Source organism: Callionymus lyra, chromosome 3 (genome assembly GCF_982586985.1).
Source record: "Callionymus lyra chromosome 3, fCalLyr1.hap1.1, whole genome shotgun sequence".
In the NCBI taxonomy this organism is placed as follows: domain Eukaryota; kingdom Metazoa; phylum Chordata; class Actinopteri; order Syngnathiformes; family Callionymidae; genus Callionymus; species Callionymus lyra.
Genome location: NC_141820.1, coordinates 37,206,309 through 37,223,764, shown reverse-complemented (window position 1 = coordinate 37,223,764; position 17,456 = coordinate 37,206,309). Strand labels below are relative to the sequence as shown.

General features: G+C 40.7%; 2 protein-coding genes across 3 annotated transcripts; one reads left to right on the top strand and one right to left on the bottom strand.

Moving 5' to 3' along the window:
• Window positions 1–37: 37 nt before the first annotated feature.
• atxn10 (ataxin 10) lies at window positions 38–6,828 on the top strand. Its single transcript, XM_087787811.1, has 11 exons — window positions 38–172; window positions 1,036–1,221; window positions 1,370–1,455; window positions 1,526–1,622; window positions 1,896–2,060; window positions 2,734–2,814; window positions 3,009–3,165; window positions 3,476–3,584; window positions 3,847–4,028; window positions 5,412–5,475; window positions 6,392–6,828. Exons 1-11 carry the CDS (start codon window positions 42–44, stop codon window positions 6,574–6,576), a joined length of 1,443 nt encoding a protein of 480 aa, XP_087643937.1. The 5' UTR covers window positions 38–41; the 3' UTR covers window positions 6,577–6,828.
• A 3,933-nt stretch (window positions 6,829–10,761) lies between these two features.
• LOC148084674 (protein Wnt-7b-like) lies at window positions 10,762–16,033 on the bottom strand. Of its 2 annotated transcripts, none has more exons than XM_087787815.1 (4): window positions 15,933–16,033; window positions 14,698–14,920; window positions 12,342–12,610; window positions 10,762–11,320 (listed from the first exon to the last, which is right to left on the bottom strand). In XM_087787815.1, the coding sequence occupies exons 1-4, from the start codon at window positions 16,017–16,019 to the stop codon at window positions 10,841–10,843; spliced, it is 1,059 nt and encodes a 352-aa protein (XP_087643941.1). In that variant the 5' UTR covers window positions 16,020–16,033; the 3' UTR covers window positions 10,762–10,840. The 2 variants fall into 2 exon arrangements, with proteins under 2 accessions (XP_087643941.1, XP_087643938.1); XM_087787812.1 differs by having other exon boundaries at window positions 14,694–14,920; window positions 15,937–16,033.
• Window positions 16,034–17,456: the final 1,423 nt, after the last annotated feature.

The following is a 17,456-nucleotide window of genomic DNA, read 5'->3' as shown; positions in this document are numbered from 1 at the left end:
GTCGAGCGGAAGTGCCGCCTTCTCCACATGAGTCAGCAAACATGTCCGCTCCCACAGCCACTATGGAGCAGATCCGAGTCCTTATTTCCACTCCTTTACCTGAGGAACTCAACAGTGACATCTTGGAGACACTGAAGAGGCTGACGACTGCTTTACGCGACCAAGAAACGAGGTAACTGCGTCATTTATTTGTTGTTGCTTTGGTTGAAACTAATCTTGCTAGCTTTTTTTTTGCTAGCTTAAGTTAGCTCCCGGTCTAGCTAATTCATTGCTCGCTATGTTTTATTATCTTGTTTCCCATCATGACAACTTGAGTGTATTGTTTTGATAAAAGTAGTAAACCGTAGAAAAGTGTAGCTCAAAAGGGTGCCTGTCACATCTAAATCGCTCGAGGCAGTCAAACATATTCAGGTAAAAAAACAAACATCTTTGTCATCTTTTGTACGTCATTCAAACTGTTTCACTCTTTACCATTCTATATAATTATTTTTTTTCAGGCACTACTTCTTTATAACCTCAACACACTCATTTGTAACATATTAGAATTGTAGCCAAAAATACATATGAATATTAATTTTGTTTTTGCACTGATGATTGATTATTATGAACAGAAACATTGAAGATCGAACAACTATCTGTGGTCAACACTATTAATGCTAATGACTTTTCTGCCTTGAGTTCTGAGGTCATAAGATAAACCCCTAGTTTGAGTCTACATTTTTAAATATTGTCGGTTTCCAAGTCATGTTGTGTGTTGGTTGATCAAAGATATGTGACCTGAATGTAGTGATGTTTGATTTATTTTTAAAAGGTTCTTTTTAGTAGTTATCGTTAAGTGCTTAAAGTCTCTGAACAGAAATACGTCTGAAGCTAATAACATAATGAGCAAATATTAATGGTGTTGTCAATGAGACATTACCAAGATCGATGTTGCCGTTGGACGGGCGTATATTGATTTTACTGAGAGATCTGAAACATTGCAAACTATTTTTTTTATTAAGATGTTTTTCTTGTCTTCTATTATCCTCCTTACAGGGATTTCATAGATGAGGACATTTTCTCTAGTCTCCTAAGAATCTTGTGCCGACTCCGAGATGATTTACAAGCTGTCGACAGCCAGGACCGGAATCCGGATTCATTGACTTTGCAGTTGACTGCCGAGTGTTTCCGAGCTCAGAGGAACTCTTGTGCGTTTAGTGAACGCAACCAAAACATACTCAGGTAAAATAAAGTACTCTTCTTGTGAATGCAAATATATTCATGTTTTTAAATGTAAGAATTCCTTTTCTAAATGTTATATTATATATATATATATATAATATATGTGTGTGTGTGTGTGTGTGTGTGTGTGTTTTTTAATCTTTTGCAGGAATTTAGGGTTCATTGGAATTTCAATTGAAATCCTGAGACTAGTTCTGACTATGCTACAAAAAAGAAGTGACTGCCTACTTGAACGTGAGTCCACATAATGTGTGTTTGGGACACCACTTTAACCTTTGCGCTCTTTATCTTTCCTCTTATGCAGCCCTGCGTTGTGGAATACAGTTCCTTGCTAATATTGCGACTGGCAACCAGGAGTGTAAAGATGAAATCTGGCAAGAGAACTTCTCAGATCTTCTCAGGTAAGAATTTTTTAATTGATCTGCAATTTCGTCAACAAACCACTAGGTGGAGATTTCAGCATTTTCGTTTTCATTTGTACATAAAGTTTTCCTAGTCCTGTCGTTTTCTCCTACCCTAACTACTGTCACCGTATTATGTTCTCATTGTTCTGGATCACTAATTTTTTCCTTCCTTTCATCAAGTGTTCTGCCTCTAGTTGTTTTTGTGTTTTAGTTTATAATGTCTTACTGTTGCTCTTCTTCTTACAATAATGTGTATCACTCTGGGGACAGGAAACTGCTGAGTGTCGAGGACGAAAAGACGCTAGAGTATTCATCCAGTGTTTTCCATGCATGTCTGGATGAGATCAAAGTGGAGCAACTATCCAAACCTGCCGACCTGCCTCTGGCTCTCAGGGTGATTGAACTGTGTATGACCCAACCTGGGCTGGACTGGACGTAAGACGTTTGATTTGTATAGTTTTACTCAACGGAATTATTGTTTGCAAATGTAGCAATTCACTGCTGTGAGTACACAAATCACACTGTGTGTTTCTGTGTTTGCTCCTCCTTGACTAAGATATTTGGAGCAGAACGAAGTTGTGTACTTGTAGGACGATGACTCAGGGTCTGTGGGCCACTTTGATGAATCAAAGTGCTCCCGCTTGTGCTCCTCGCCGTGCTCTAGAAAGGAAGAAACAAGCCTCTTTGCTGCCAACATCGAGCGGATTTAGCTTTAAAACACTTGTACATTGTACCTCTGCTCACAGGGCAAAGATGCGTACTGGTCGATGTGTATGCAACGTTAATGGCTAAGTACTTTTGTTATTAGGGCTATCCAAAATTGGAAATTAAGGCAAAGGGGAAGCTAAATGAAACGCTTGGTTATCAGCTAGTGTTATGACACTGTGCTTGTTATGATTGAGTATTTATTTCTCTTTCTTTTGTACATCAGGCTGCTAGTTTTCCTCTGTTTCATCCAGCAAGTGTAGAAGAGGTGCTGCCATGGTTGGAAGCGAGTGAAAGGGTTGTGGCCAAGCTGCTAACCTGCTACAGATTTCCAGTTAATAAGCAGTGCCTGTCACCTAATCTGTATTACTTCTTATTAACCTTCATATGTTCTTCTTTGCAGGGTTTTGATTGCAACTCAGCACTTCATGAAGTCATCAGCTCTGGTTGAGGCCATGTACTCACAAATGTCTCACACTGAAAGGTTATTTGAGATTGATCAAATTTTGTACTTTAAAATGAGGTCACTTTATTTACGAACCAAAAGTTTTACTTTTACCCAAATAAGAAGTTCACATGATGCTAATGGATTAGCTAAAGTGATCTCAATAATTATGAATCATTTGAACATCGTAGTTGTTTTATAGAGAATATTTGTTGACGACGTGTGTGTTGCAGAGTGACACTGCTGGAGCTTCTCCATGCTGAGCTGAACAAAGATGATTCTCAGGAGACCAGTGTACATCCAAGTGTGGCTGAGTTTGTGGCCACATTGTTCCAGAGGGGCTGTGGCTCTGTGCTTACACTGGCTACCAGTGAGGCCACAAATGAGGAGGTGAGAACTTGTTTCTGCAGGTAACCTGATGATTCAATCACCCAGAAGTATCAAGTCTGCTTTCAAGTTGTTGAATCTCAAATACTGTCTTAATATTGTTTTAATGCTCCTTTTAAAACAAATGTCTAATTGTCAAGCTATGAAGTGATTTGATATAGCAAACTACAAAATATGAACATGAACACAATTTCAAATGTAGCCTGATCCAAATATATCAGGATTACAGCTTGTATGTGTAATGGAATGACTGATCAACATTGCCTGAGCAAAAAAGCATAGTTTTCTCACTAATCTCTACTGTGTCCTGCAGGAGGCGCTGATGGTCATCACTCTTCTGGACCTGATATGTGAGATGACCTCTGACCGTAAACAGTTTATGTTTCTTCAGGACCACCCGGACCTTCTGGTGTCAACAGTGGGTGAGTTAATAATCTGATCAGATTCACAGCAGCAGTGATTCAGAGTAGAAGGATTGGAATGAAACGAGCAGTACAACATTTATACCTGTGTCTTTTTGTTTTTGTCCATAAAATATTGAGCAGAATTGAATAACATTTTATTCAGGATTGATTATCTAACAATACATTTAGTGATGCTATTAATTGACATGTCATATTGATTCTGGATCTTGGCATCTAAATGTTGTAACATGTTCATCGTGATTTTTGTGAACCACCACAGAGCTCCTGAAGCAGGTCCAGACTCTTGGCAAAGCCAGTAAGAACATCTTCAGTGCTGCCCAGGACTTCTCCTCACTGAGCGGCGAAGGAGAGTCTGTTTCCTCTCCAGTTTTTGGCTTCAAGGCTCATCTCATTCGACTGATAGGAAACCTGTGCTACAACCACACCAACAACCAGAACAAGGTATGCATTAGATGACAGGTCTGCTTGTTGAACTGTTTAGTTGTCAATATTCAATCACAACAGAGCTTGTGTGTTGCAAGGAGATTGAGGTAACAGTTTGATCATCACTTGACTTTGTTGTAGCCGAGTCCGAGTATAATCTCGTTCTTGTGTTTCATCTCTTTTCGTCGGTGATAACATGAAAAAGATGGCCAGTTCAAACCAGTCCACCAAGTTGAAAGATTGCCACTATACAGTTATAAAGAAATATAGTTTCAACAAACCTTAATTGCAGGGTCTCAGATCATGTGTATTATTTTATTCACAATAGACTATTGTGTAGATTATTCTGGGGAAACGCAACACCGAAATTCTCAATGAAATTAAACTAAACTAGAAAATGGAAAATGGAAAACTGTTTTCTGAACTTGAAACGCTTTAGATTCAGTGACCATCTTTTCGATGATGAATTGTTGAAGAATTTTAAATGAAATACTTTAATCCAAATGTGGAATTCTAATGTCAGCCAACAATTGTCTTTAATCCCGCAAAGATGTATTCCTTTTCTCCTGCTGTGATCTGGAGGCTCTTCACATCCACGTCCTCTTTTGATCAATTCATCACAAACGATTTAATTTCAAATGGAGCATCCCAAATGTGGAATGGCAGACGGTCGACTCGGGTTCATCATCAAAACCACCAGACCTCTTCTGGGATAGCAAATGAGACGAAGTCCGGTGAAGCGGGAGCCGACTTTCCTGCGATCTCTGATCACGCTGTTTAACACAACACTGGTTTTGAGCCTGGATGTGGAACATTCCATCGCGGCTCGTTTTAGAGGTTTTATCCTCCGTAGGTGCGTCGCTGCTGACACAGATCGATACGACAGCAGATGTTGTGAAGCTGAATTCTTGATTCAGTTCTGGATGGTGGAAATGTGTTCCGACCACCCATGTGGACTTGAGGGTGCTGACATGTGGTCAGCGTCACTCTGCAGCTAAACGTCTGGCTGGTAGCTCATCTGAACTGACGATATCCTCAAAAGTCAACAAATTGCATAGATTCAAGTGGAACTCTTTGAGTTCAACTCATGACTCTGAGTGGGAGGTGATGGAACAACTGCTCAGCTACTCTGCAGTCTATCTTGTTATTTTCATCTTTGTCTTCTCCTGCTTATACACGGTTGGGTCACAGGGGCAGCAGCTTCAGCAGGGAGGCCTAGACTTTCCTTTTTCCTATCATCTAGCTCTCTCGGATTTAGAGGAGCTGATTCTCATCCTGGCAAGTCATTTTGGAGAGAGATTCAAAATAGTACTGCAGCTCCAGATGAAGAGATGAGAGTTGAGGTGGTCCATTTTAAGATTTCCTGAACTAATAAACTGTGTTTTTGTATCTCAATGACAGGTGAGAGAGCTGGACGGTCTTCCCTTGATTCTGGACAACTGCATCATCGACAGCAACAACCACTGTATCCTTGCACTGCTGCATTTACAAGCTAGAGTTGGGCTAAGAAGCTCAACCGTTCATGAGAGATTCAAAGTAGAACCGCTGCCCCTCAAAGAAAACCCTGTTGCGGTGGCTTGGGCATTTGTCAGGATGTCTCCTGAAAGAAAAAGAAGATGGATGAATGAATAGATGGGAAAATATTATAAAAGTGAAAACATGCAAAAAGTGTAAAAGTGATATTAAATAAAACATGTAAATTAAGATGATAGAGATAACTGTTAAAAAAATAAAAATAAAAGGAATAAAAAAAAACATGTATTATTCGACATATTCATCATATTTTAAAATTGAATATCCTTAAATTTAATCTACAGTATATGTTAAAAGATGACAATTATTTAATCAATAAAACATAAATGGGGAAAACGATGACTGGACTGCTCGATACATTTAGAGAAGACTTCTTGGAACGATAAAGGTGAACAAAATATGAGGAAAAATAAAAAATATGAAAGTATTCTGTACATATAGGTATCAAAAAAGTTAACAGCATATTCCATGTAAAAAAAAGTTGAATAATGGCAGTAGTGCTACTGTGCACTTATAAAAAGATAAAAATGGGTAAATGGAGACAAAATGTAATGTAATGTAATTTATTTTATCAACTCGTAACTTTGCTGTATGAAGGGGAATTGATAACTATTTATATAAACAATGTTTATTCCCCGTAACAATATTCAAACGTATATTTCTTTTAAATATTTGTTTTTTTTAACAACTATTTTGATTTGATACACAAATGATTGTCAATATTCATTTTCCATTCCTCATTAAAAGTATTTTTTAAGAAATGTGCTTCAATGTTTATGTCGTATAAAGGACCTTCAGATGTAAAATCAGATCAACTGAACTGTTGTTGTCCTTATCAGCGCTTCCAGTCATCAGGCAGTGGTCCATCTTTGCCATCAGGAACCTTTTGTACCGCAACCAGCAGAACCAGGATTTGGTCTCTTCCCTGGAGAAGCTGGGCAAGACCGACTACTCTGCCCTGGAGACGATGGGCTACCAGGTGATGGAGCGAGATGGGAAGGTGCTGCTAAAAACCAGCAGAAAAGATGAGTGAGGGGAAACGCGTGAAGTGTAGGGAAGCTTCCTCATGCTTTGTACTAACATGCTGGTCAGTATTACTCCGCTGCACTCAGTCCACACATGCACATTCTTTTTTATGCTCAGCTTCTGCAGGTCTTCTAGAAATTCTGATGCTTGCAAATTCTTTAGCTGCATTCAGGAAGATCAAACGGTTGCCTGATGGAAATTAACTGTATACTGTCAGGGCAATCCTTGATTAGTTTAAGTTTATAATGTTTATTTATCATTTCACAATCAGACACTCCATGGCTCAGATTCCAAAGGTCATGTGAGTCAACTGTCTGGTGTGTTTGTGTTACTTTTGTGTTAGAATCGGCGCATCAAGGTTAGCTTACAGGCTAGCGTGGAAACAGTTTTTTAGTAAAATTGTTTTTGTTACATGCAGTTTTAAAATATAGGTGCTGTGAAAATGCTGGGAATAATCCTTAATTGTTATGTTTTAAATCATCAATCAGGTGCTCAGTACAACTTGGGGGAGTCTGGAAGGGCTTAGAATTAGCTGCTCCACTCTCCATGGTCTGACTGAAATATTTTGAGGAAAAAAAAATGTCATGTGTAAAATCTCACTTTAGTGACACAATGTATGTTGCGTCACTTTTCTGAAAAGGGCTTGCAGATTATTAAGGAGCAGCATGTGCGCTAATAGTTCTTAACATTTCACAATCATGAAAATGTGAATGTAGTGTCGCCTGTGGCAGCTTTCTTCGATGCCTTGCTTATCAGGTTCACGTCTGTTCACGCTTGTTATCTTGGTGGACGACGGCTATGTGAGCAAAAATATATATAACAGACCAAACAAGAGTGACTTGATTTTTGAATTTGTAAACTTGAACTATCATGAAAAGATATTATCTTGATGTATTTTGCTTTGTATTTATTATTCCTATTTTCTGATTCCTCTCATCTGAGTGCTGTGCTGTGTGCGAAAAACAACAACTATGACTGGTGTGACCTCTAAAATTAACTATTCATATAAAGTCTTTCTCTTTATCATAAGAATGCTAGAATAAAAAAAATGTCAATAATTCTGTGTTTTTAAGTCTTTTTTCCTTCCTATACTACTTGCTTCTTTTGCTGCTTTTACCTCACTCTGTGTTGACTTGAATGTGTAAGACTATAAAAAAAATGTCCCCAAATGCCGGATACTGATCTGTGAGGCCTATGTTACAGAAATAAAAGCAAATTTATTTAATTTCAGTTGAATTTATTAGTGACTCTTGAAACGGTCCCTGTAAACTAGTAAAATGTGTGAAACATAAACTCTTTATGAGACCATTTTGTTATCATTCGGGGTTATGGTGAGATGTCTTTTTCCTGAAAATCACATTTATTTTCTTTTGCCAATCATACTATTTGATTTTCTGCTGTTTTCTAAAATCTCAAGCCAGTCCTACATTAAACCAGTCAGTGGGGAAAAAAGGGTGGTGACCCTTCCCTGAACAATTGTTGAACGTGTTGTGACATAACTGGGTTTTTATTCTTTAACAAAAACCCTTAACATTTTTGTTTCCATAAACTACTTTGATTGACATTGTGATGTCCAGCCGTGGTAAGAAACGATGAAACCACATCTCACCTTCTGATTTGTGGCAGAACATTTACCAAGTGCCATTCTCCTTGACAGTCATCCTCTGAACACTGTCATCAGTGAGCAGAGAAGCAGATGGAGTGCACAAATGCTCCTCCCCAGATGCAACACTAATAGACTCAGGGACTCATTCATTCCTCGTGCTATTAGATTGTACAGTTTGGGGGCAGGAGTGGAGCGAAAGTATCTTGACATTCTATTCTATGTTAATCTTTGTATCCTTTTTCTTTCTGTTATTTGTCTTTGATCTATGTTCTTTATGATTGTGTCATCTTGTTCTTTCTTTTTTTTTTCTCTTTGTTCTTGTTCTTATTTTTATGAATAATTGTCTGTATTGCTGTGTCTAATTGGAAAAACAATTTCCCGAAGGAGACCTCCTGAGGGATCAATAAAGTTCTACCTATCTACCCACTTACACCAGCTGTGACCAAGGTCTACAAACAAGATTTCACGCCGTCCTCATTTCTGCACTAGATGACACGTTCTAGAGTCAGTTGACATTGTATGTGTGAGGTTGATTAATGTCGAGGTTGAGTCTAGAAGGTGTTTTCGAAAGAAAAAAAGTACAAACATTAGCAAGAAGCTTGTTTCTGTCACTTAAAAACAAAAGAAAACTGCTATAAAGCATCTTTTATTCCACACAAAAACTCCATCTGTCACCAGCCCCTCAGTCATCTTGAGTATCCGTTGTGACCCTTACGTCAAGATGTTTGCCCACCAGAGCCTTCTTGTTAGTTCCCTTTTGGGCTTTTTCTCCTTCTCAGAACTATTTTCCTGTAACAAAAACCTTGCTTACAGCTGTTGTAAATGAAGTTCAGAGCCTCATCCGCTCGCAAGAATGTTCCCTTTCATATTTTGTTCGGCTTTTGGCTGAACAGAGAACCATCCTGCCAACACACAGTTGTGCTGTTTTTCTGCTCCTGATTTTTAATAACAAAAATATAACAATTGTCCAGGATTTCCACCCATTCCAGCATCATAGAGGAGAGAGCGTACGGGGTTCCGGCCGTCGAGGGTTTCAGACGGCTAACAAAACAGCCGTTAGGTGCGCTCCAGTGACCAGCTGCAATGCTTTTCAGCTGCACAGGAAAGAGCCAGCCGTGCTGAATGAGGTGGAACTGTCTGGTCACCTTCTGACTCTACAGTGTCACATTAGTGTTGCCACCAGACCAGAGGTTTGCTCTTGTATAAGGAGATGCCTCCAAATAATTTGTGGATGTTCTCGCTGAGTCATACTTGGGACACTCGGAGTAGAGCTAATGTCTAGGTCTAGATGCTTAGGACATTTGCTATCGATGGCATTATGCCTCCTTTTCATCGGAGGTCCAGACTTCTAATCCTTACTCAGGCCTTGGGATTGGTTGTTGAACAAATTCTTTGAGCAAAAGCATACATTTCCAATAATTTATTCAACATCGCAGTACATTACAATTTAAACACTGACCCATTTCACTGTCCTATAAATGAAAGGGCCACATTCCTGGTATAAAAATATACTCTTGAAATTGTTTGGTCAGTCACAGAAGGCCTAGATCAACACTTGTGAATGCATTAAGGGTGCCATCCAAAAATAGCTGCGAGGACTTTGATCCTCTTCGGCGTGGCTGGGGCACAAGCCATCCTCCCGACCGCGCTGGAAGACCTTGTGTAAGCAACAGGCCTCATGGTGGAATTCCACATCTCTGCGGTTCATGGGAATGGTATCTGAACCTGAATGTACCTCGGGAGGGTTCCCGTGAGGCTTACGCGCTTTTCTCAGAATAACAAAACAATGAATGAACACTAAGTGGGATGGAGAGTCTTGGTGCTCAAAATAGAAAAATGTGAAGAGTTTCTGCCTCTTCGACTTCCAGATTAGTGATAGTGGACTTAGTGTGGCCTCTGGGCTCTGAGGATGAATGGAAGAGGGAGAAGTGCCAGAATGGGTTTTAACTTTTCCAAATAGTTAGGTAAGTGCTTAATTGTTTCCCTGCTTGCCTTCGCACATCTCTTGAAGAAATGTGACATAAATTACTTTTCAGTGTTCAACAGCGTACAGTGTTAGTCACAGTTCGGGAGCTGCCTCACCACCTGGCTGATACATAAAATAAGGTGCCAAGAGAAGATCCTTTTAATGTGGTCATGAAAGGTCAATATGAGTAAACCTACTGGGGAGCTCTAATACCATGGATACATAGTCGGGTGAAGATTTTACCCCCATCTTTTTTCAGGATGCCAGCTTGGTTATGTTTCTGGCTATCTGGGCTTCTTTTTGATAATGTTTCTTAAAGAAAAAGCTTTCATTTGTAAACTCATTTGCACAATGGCTGTGTTTTGCATTATTTTGTTCTGTTGGGCAGGTTTACAGTATTTTGATTTTGTGTCTGGCAACCTTTTTTAGAAGGGGCAGCTTGAGATTCCTCCTGTGATGTTGGAGAACATACATCACCGTTTCTACTGGTTTACACAGTCACACATGCTCAGTGTTTCCTGAAATCTCAAAAACAAGTTTTCTAAGATTCTTCTTGATACTCTATGTGTAAATGTGGCTTAAGAACTGTAGGCAGATAATTAAAAAATACTTAAGACAGTTCCTTTTTTGACCTTAATTTCTTGTTTGCCTCACCAAATGTGCAAATTAAACGAATAATAAATATTCTCTTTTTCTTCCTTATTTGCATGTGAAGACTTCTGACTTCTCACTACAGGTGTTGCATGTGACCAGACAGCACCAGTGGAACTTGCAGTTGCACTGCCAGACTCGTGTGTAGTGGTGCATGTCGTAGCCGCGCCCGCAACACATCACGTTGCAGCCGTCCATGAGACTCGAAGTGCCGTTGCAGAGCCTCCCTCGAGTCCCGGGGCTACCCGTCGCCTTGTCTTCCTCGCAGTAGTTTGGCGAACGCTCCAAGTACACCAAGTCTGTGTCGGTGGGCTTCTGGTAGCCGCGGACCTCCTTCAGTCTCAGGAAAGCCGGTTGGCGTAGACGTGAGGCCTGGACCGGCGCCACTTGAACGGCCTCCATGTAGCGTTGCTTTAGCATGTAGCCGATCTCTCTGAACCTCGGCAGCGTAATCCAGCAGGTCTTAGTGGTGCAGGAACCAGAGACGCCGTGACACTTGCACTCCAGCTTTATCCTCTCTTGCAGGATCTGAATTTGAGCAGAAAAGGCACATAGTCCGAAGAACCATGTCAACGTTTGCTATTCAGGTTCAAGTCAATTTTGAATCTTGTAATTCTGTGTGTTAAGTTAATAACTGTTTATTTTTTCAGTGACACAGTCTCCAGTGAAGTTAGTACCATCTCAACAAGGAGTCAAGTGTAAACCAGAGTCCAGTTTTAAATCCGGTATATGTATATATTTTCTTTTCCCTCTTAATGTTCACTGTTGAACCGCCTCATACATCAGGATCTAATGCTCACTTTAGAAGTGTTAATACCACCAAATGAATCATAATCATGAAATGTGTGGGGACTGTGGACACCATGATTTGTAGCAGACTTACTGCGATGCCAACTTTGCGTTAAAGACCTGTGAGTATAATTCAAGACCGAGTCATTATCTTTACCTTTATGCTGACCACATAATGGCGGAGCAGTGGTAGCACATGTATACTACTGCATGCTGGGTTAGCATGAAAACAAGAGTCGATTAAAAACATCACATATATGATATTTATGCTACAGATGATGGACGATTGTTTACGTTTGCTTTTGAAACGAGTCTCTTCCAGTGAAGGGCTTTTCTAAGAGCAGTTTCTGTGAAAGAGCTGGACGTTAGTCAGAAGAACACTGAGGCAACGTGTCGCGACGGCACTGTGCACAGGGAGAATGGTGTCTTTGTTTATACAATGAATCCCTTTGAGGTGGAGACTTCTTTTTTTTTAAGTGGGCGGGGCTTAAGTACATTTTCTAATGCAAATATTTCAATGAAAAAAAGAGTCTCGTACAGACACATACTGATGAGTACAATAAAAGTCCAAAAACTATTTAATAAACACCTAAATCAACACATTAGTTTCCCTTTAAGTTTCTCACAAGAAGGAGAAGAATCATGAGATTATAGTCAGATCAGAGCGGAGCTGAAAGACAAAGTTGTCATCACAACCTTTTGGTGACCAGAAGAACAAGATTACAGAAAATATTTCCTCTGCGTCAGCCACTTACGCTACCTTGCGTCCCGCCTCGTTGTTGTGCAGGTTCATAAGCCGACGGGCGTTTTTCTTGATCTCGCGGGCGTCTACGAAGCGCCTGGAGAACTCCACGCCGTACTCCACGTCGGCCGAGCAGCCTCCCCACTTCCAGCCCTCGTCGTCTTGGTAGCCTTGCTTCTCGCGGTCGCAGCCGCACTGGCTCAGGTTGCCCCTGCTGCAGGCCGTGGTGACTGCGTGGGCAACACCTGCTGCAGTGATGGCGTAAGTGAAGGCGGCCTCTCTGCTGCCTGCACACAGCAGTCAAGAGCTATTCAGGTCTCTTACGGGTAACATTTGTTGAAGGATCAATTTAAGTCAGTATAGTATCTTTCTACTTAAACTGCAGAGAACAAAATAGTTAAATTTAAAAGACCACAAGTTGTTTGTTTTACAACTTGTTTAACGTCGACATTGGTTCAGAATATTTTAGGAATAACTCATACATTTGTTACATCTAGCATAGGTAGCTAAAGCAACTAGCTAGAAAAAAAAGAAATCTAGAACTGTATGTCACATATAAAGGTAGCACCGGTGACTATGAAAGCGGTGCAGGTGTTCATCTTTTTACAAAAACAATAATTTGCCATAAAACAAATTTACTTTCCCAAGTTTATTTGTTACAGATCACACAGAGGTTTATTACTTGGGGAGTAAAATTATTTTGGAGGCCAATTGTGTGACCACAGCCGATCTACCAGTTGAGTCTATTGTTCTTAACCCTTGTTATCTCAGGGTCAAGGTGACCCGTAGGCCCGAAGACAAATGTAACTATATTATTCCTTGTGTGGTCTCTGGGTCAAGGTGATCGACCTTCATGGCTTCAATAAATACATATGCATTGGTGGAGGTCGTTCACCTTGACCCAGAAGCAACACGAGGGATAAACATTTTCTTTCAGACCTTCAGGTCACCTTGACCCTGCGATAACACAGGGATACTACAAACGCATTTGTTTTCAGACCTTCAGGTCACCTTGACACTGATATAACACACGGGATACTATAAACACATTTGTTTTCAGACCTTCAGGTCACCTTGACCCTGAGATAACACAGGGGTTAAACAATAATAACAGTTTGGGGTGAACTGAACTGTTTTGGTACGTTTGTCTTCTGAATCTGAAGGTGGCTGACATTTTGACGGCAAGTGATTCTTTGGTGTCACTTCCTAGAATAATAAACACCATGTTACATTTCGTGACACGCAGTAAGAGATTAAACTATTGGCACTGTGGTCGGTGAGTAACCGGATATCCATCCTCACCAGACGGACTCTTTTCGGAGCATTCCAAGTGGCTCTTTTCCAACCTGACGGACTGCTGAGGGAAACGCCGGGACTGCGGTTCCACTCCTCCATAACTCATAACAAACTCTGAAACCTTCTTTCGTCAGGCCAGATATTCCAAACGTTCCCGGCTGCAGCCTGGTTCTCACCGGCAGAGCTCGGTCGCCGAACAGCCGTCCTCCTGCACCCGCCATTTGTTTTTCGATCGCAGTTTCGTGTACTGAGTCCAATTGTTGCCATCCAGCTGCAGAGCTGACTCCCATTAGTGGTGAGCGTGATGTTCTCTGGTCCTCCTCAGCCTCTAATGAGTTCAAAGGACCAGAGTGGTCGCTCAATGCCCAACTTTCCACTGCTGATTAGCGTCTTCCTGGAAGCGGCTTCAACGGGCTAATTTATGTATTTCTAATAACCCCGAATCCTCCTGAAGTTTGGAGCCGAACACAGAGCCGTCGGTATCTGCTGGAGCTCGTTTGCACGCCACAAGAGAAAAGAGACATTTCCTCCCGACAGAAGGGTCCAGACGTCTGTCTGCTGGTGTCCCATGCAGAAGTGATTGCTCCCAGAGCTGCTAGATTAAACAGGGATCCAAACCCGCAGCACAACAGGACCGACTCGAACACAATTTACACAAGCGGGTCAGGTAAGGAGCAGAGAGGCTTCTGGGAGAAATAGATCGCAGTGAAATGTTGACGAAGGTTTGCTAACTATGTTTTTGGGGAATAGCCCGGCCTGGTCGACCCACGTCACGTCCAAGACACACAAGATGATGGACAGCTGTATGCAGATTAGACGAGTGTGTGTTTAACGGTAGCCGGCCTTTACATTATGACCACCTGCTTTTCACATCACCAAAGCCGTCCACTGCCATATCACCCTTTTGCCCTGATAGCTGCCTTTTTTTTTTTCATGTCAAGGTCATTCATATGTTCCCAGTCACTCTCACACCCAGGACCTCTTCATCATAGACCTTCTCGCTAACATGCTCACAGTGAATCGTAGCTCAAGTAGAGCGAGCGCTGACAAGATGTCGACTGAAGTCACACTGACCTACTCTCAGCTCTTGTCCAAACACGGTCCGCTCCCCCAGAGTCGAGCAGTTCCAGCGGCCGTAGCGAAACTGGTACTGGCACTCGTTGATGCCCAGCTGAGCGCCCTCGCCGACCACGATGATGGCGTCGGGCCGACTCTGACAAAGCGCCCGCTGACGGGGGGCTAGACCCGGAATCTTGTTGCAGATGATGTTGGCCCCAAGAGCCACTACTGAAGACAGTGCACTAAAATTGAAAATAAAACATTTGTTTTATGCATCTTCCGGGACCTTTTTTTTGACAAAATGGATGCACATAGTTTACAAAAATAACACTTATATTCAACAATCTTGTTGAGCAGTGGTTCCCAACCTTTTTTTTTTAACTGCAGGTTTGATGTCAACAGTTTTTTGTTTTTAGTCACAGACGGACAACTGTAACAAAAGTGCACAACCTGTTTTTTTTCCAAATAAAAAAACCTTCCTGTTGAATTAATTCAAAATAAATGATCTAATCTATTTTCTATTTGTGTGCTGCCCGGTATAAAATGCCTTGCGCTAGTTCTACAGTAGTACATCTGCTCCACAGTTATTCTATGTATTTTTGGTATATTCTTAATGGTCCACGAAAAGCCTGAAACTAATTCTCTCAAAAACCACAACATTTTAGCTCATTATTCAGTAGTTTGTATTAAGTATTTAATTAAGCAAAGAATGAAAACAATGTGCAGAAAGGCAACATCTGTGATCTCTACTAGAAGAAAAACTGATGATTGCGGTTTTTGTTCTTGAAAAAATAATTAGCAAATTTGTATCGAACCGCTTTTTGTTATCCAAACAAGAATTAGCAAGATTTTTTTCCAAATAAATCGCACCTTTAAAATGATTAATAGCCTGAATTAGTGATTCTTAACGCACGCGTTGCGACGACAAAAAAAGGGATTGCCTTTTTCCACTGTAAATAATACTTCTTTTTTTTTTTACTTCACTTTTTAATACATTTTTAATAAAATAAAGTACTTTTACTTGATTGATCATCTCGTGGTAATGGTGGGACTTGTTGGTACCACTGCTACAAACATTTCATGTAGAAAACAAGCTTTTGTAAACTAAACAATGCAACATATAATGAGATTTATACTTATTTTATAGAAATTAAAAAAGAAATGTAAACAGATTATTTGGATAGAAATTCTAAATGTTCCAAATTGTACTCCAAAAGCTCCATGTTTCCAGAGAAAAGTTTGTGTAGGACTTACGTACAGGTAGCTACCGCTGGTGAGGATGAGGAAGATCTGCGGATAGTAGACCGACAGCAGCGCACTGTGGGCTGAGAAGATCTTCATGGCTGTGCATTGGTCTCCTCAACTTTTCGGGGAAAGTGAATCGAGTCAGCCTGCTGCAGCTCCCAGCTGGACTGTGATGGAGAGGAGAAGCTGCATGGCTGCCTGGAGAAGGTCTGGTACAGGAGTGAGGGAGTGAGGAGGGAAGTTGAGGGAGGGGGTGGGGTTGGGGGGGGGGGTCTCAATAGGTGCAGGACTTGTTCCAACCACTGCCCCCAAAAACCTCACTCTCGCTGAACTGCCATGAAAACAGTGGGCCTAAACATTATCTGCATTATTGAGGTTTTCATTGGTTTTGTGCCACCGGGGAGGAGGGGGTCTGTCCTCAACCCTCCTTACTAGCTGCTGTTCTCTCCACGAGCATCCAGGACCTGTGGTGGCTTCTCCCTGGATCTAAACAGCTTCTTGATTCAACTTCCACCCATTAAGCCTGCCCTTCAATATCTTTATTTTTCTACTCACCAACCTCATTCTACAGAGCAACAGTGTTGCCTGGCAACACCTGACAAACTGTGTGTTTCTACACATGATAAGAATCCACATGATCGCTCTTTCTTCTCTCTTATTCTGTCGCAAAACATGCATTTGTGTTTTTTTGGGGCCTCCTACCTTTTACTGAGCAGGTGTGCAGTTCCCAGCTCGACCATTTGGCCACAGAGGTCACAAAAGAATTTCGCATCAACACGTATTTCAATGTAGGAACAGTCTGAACTTCTGGCGCCCTCTAGTGGTCATAGAACATTTTAATGACGGCGACCTTTAATAACGATAATCTCATTATAAATGTATTTTTGTTCGATTTACGTCTCGGAATAATTGTATGTTTTGTACAACTCTAATCTCGTAATACATGTAATGTCGTTTATCTCGTACAAAAATATGTTTTATACGAATGCGAACAAGTGGAGCTTGACAGAGAGGATAGATCGATAGATAGATAGATAACTTTATTGATCCAGACGCGAAGGGAACACGTGTATCAAGACTGTCTGCAGCAACAGCTTTGTATTTGGAGAGTGTTAAGGAAAATAAACGTTCAGTCTGTAATGTAAACTACATGTGTTGCTGGATTCAGTTTTCAGCGTCACCTGGAGACATGTTGCTTAACTGCAGGAGCCCATAAATTAAATGCTTCTCAGGTGCGCTGTTTTTGCATAGTTTGAAGTTTACTTAGGGTATTATTTGTATTTCAATTGAACGCTTTTGTATTTCACTATTACTATTTATTTTTACTTTACATTTTGATGATTTTGATTGTTAATATCTAGATTTGTGTAATTAAAAATAAATAATTAAACTATACATTATACTGTAATAATGCATTTATCAGAGGATAATACCATTTAAAAATAAAAATAAATTAAATATAAAATGGTGTCATAATTAAATTGACAAAATCATATATTTATTTGATTGAAATGTCTGAGCAGGGTTTGGATT

Bases quoted from the DNA above. Each gene is read 5' to 3' on its own strand.
- atxn10 (XM_087787811.1), top strand. From the start codon at position 42: ATGTCCGCTCCCACAGCCACTATGGAGCAGATCCGAGTCCTTATTTCC. The intron at 173-1,035 runs GTAACTGCGTCA...TCCTCCTTACAG, and splicing joins TTACGCGACCAAGAAACGAG to GGATTTCATAGATGAGGACA. The intron at 1,222-1,369 runs GTAAAATAAAGT...AATCTTTTGCAG, and splicing joins CGCAACCAAAACATACTCAG to GAATTTAGGGTTCATTGGAA.
- LOC148084674 (XM_087787815.1), bottom strand. From the start codon at position 16,019: ATGAAGATCTTCTCAGCCCACAGTGCGCTGCTGTCGGTCTACTATCCG. The intron at 12,611-14,697 runs GTAGGTCAGTGT...TGCTGTGTGCAG, and splicing joins TGTTTGGACAAGAGCTGAGA to GCAGCAGAGAGGCCGCCTTC. The intron at 11,321-12,341 runs GTAGCGTAAGTG...GCTCAAATTCAG, and splicing joins ACAACGAGGCGGGACGCAAG to ATCCTGCAAGAGAGGATAAA.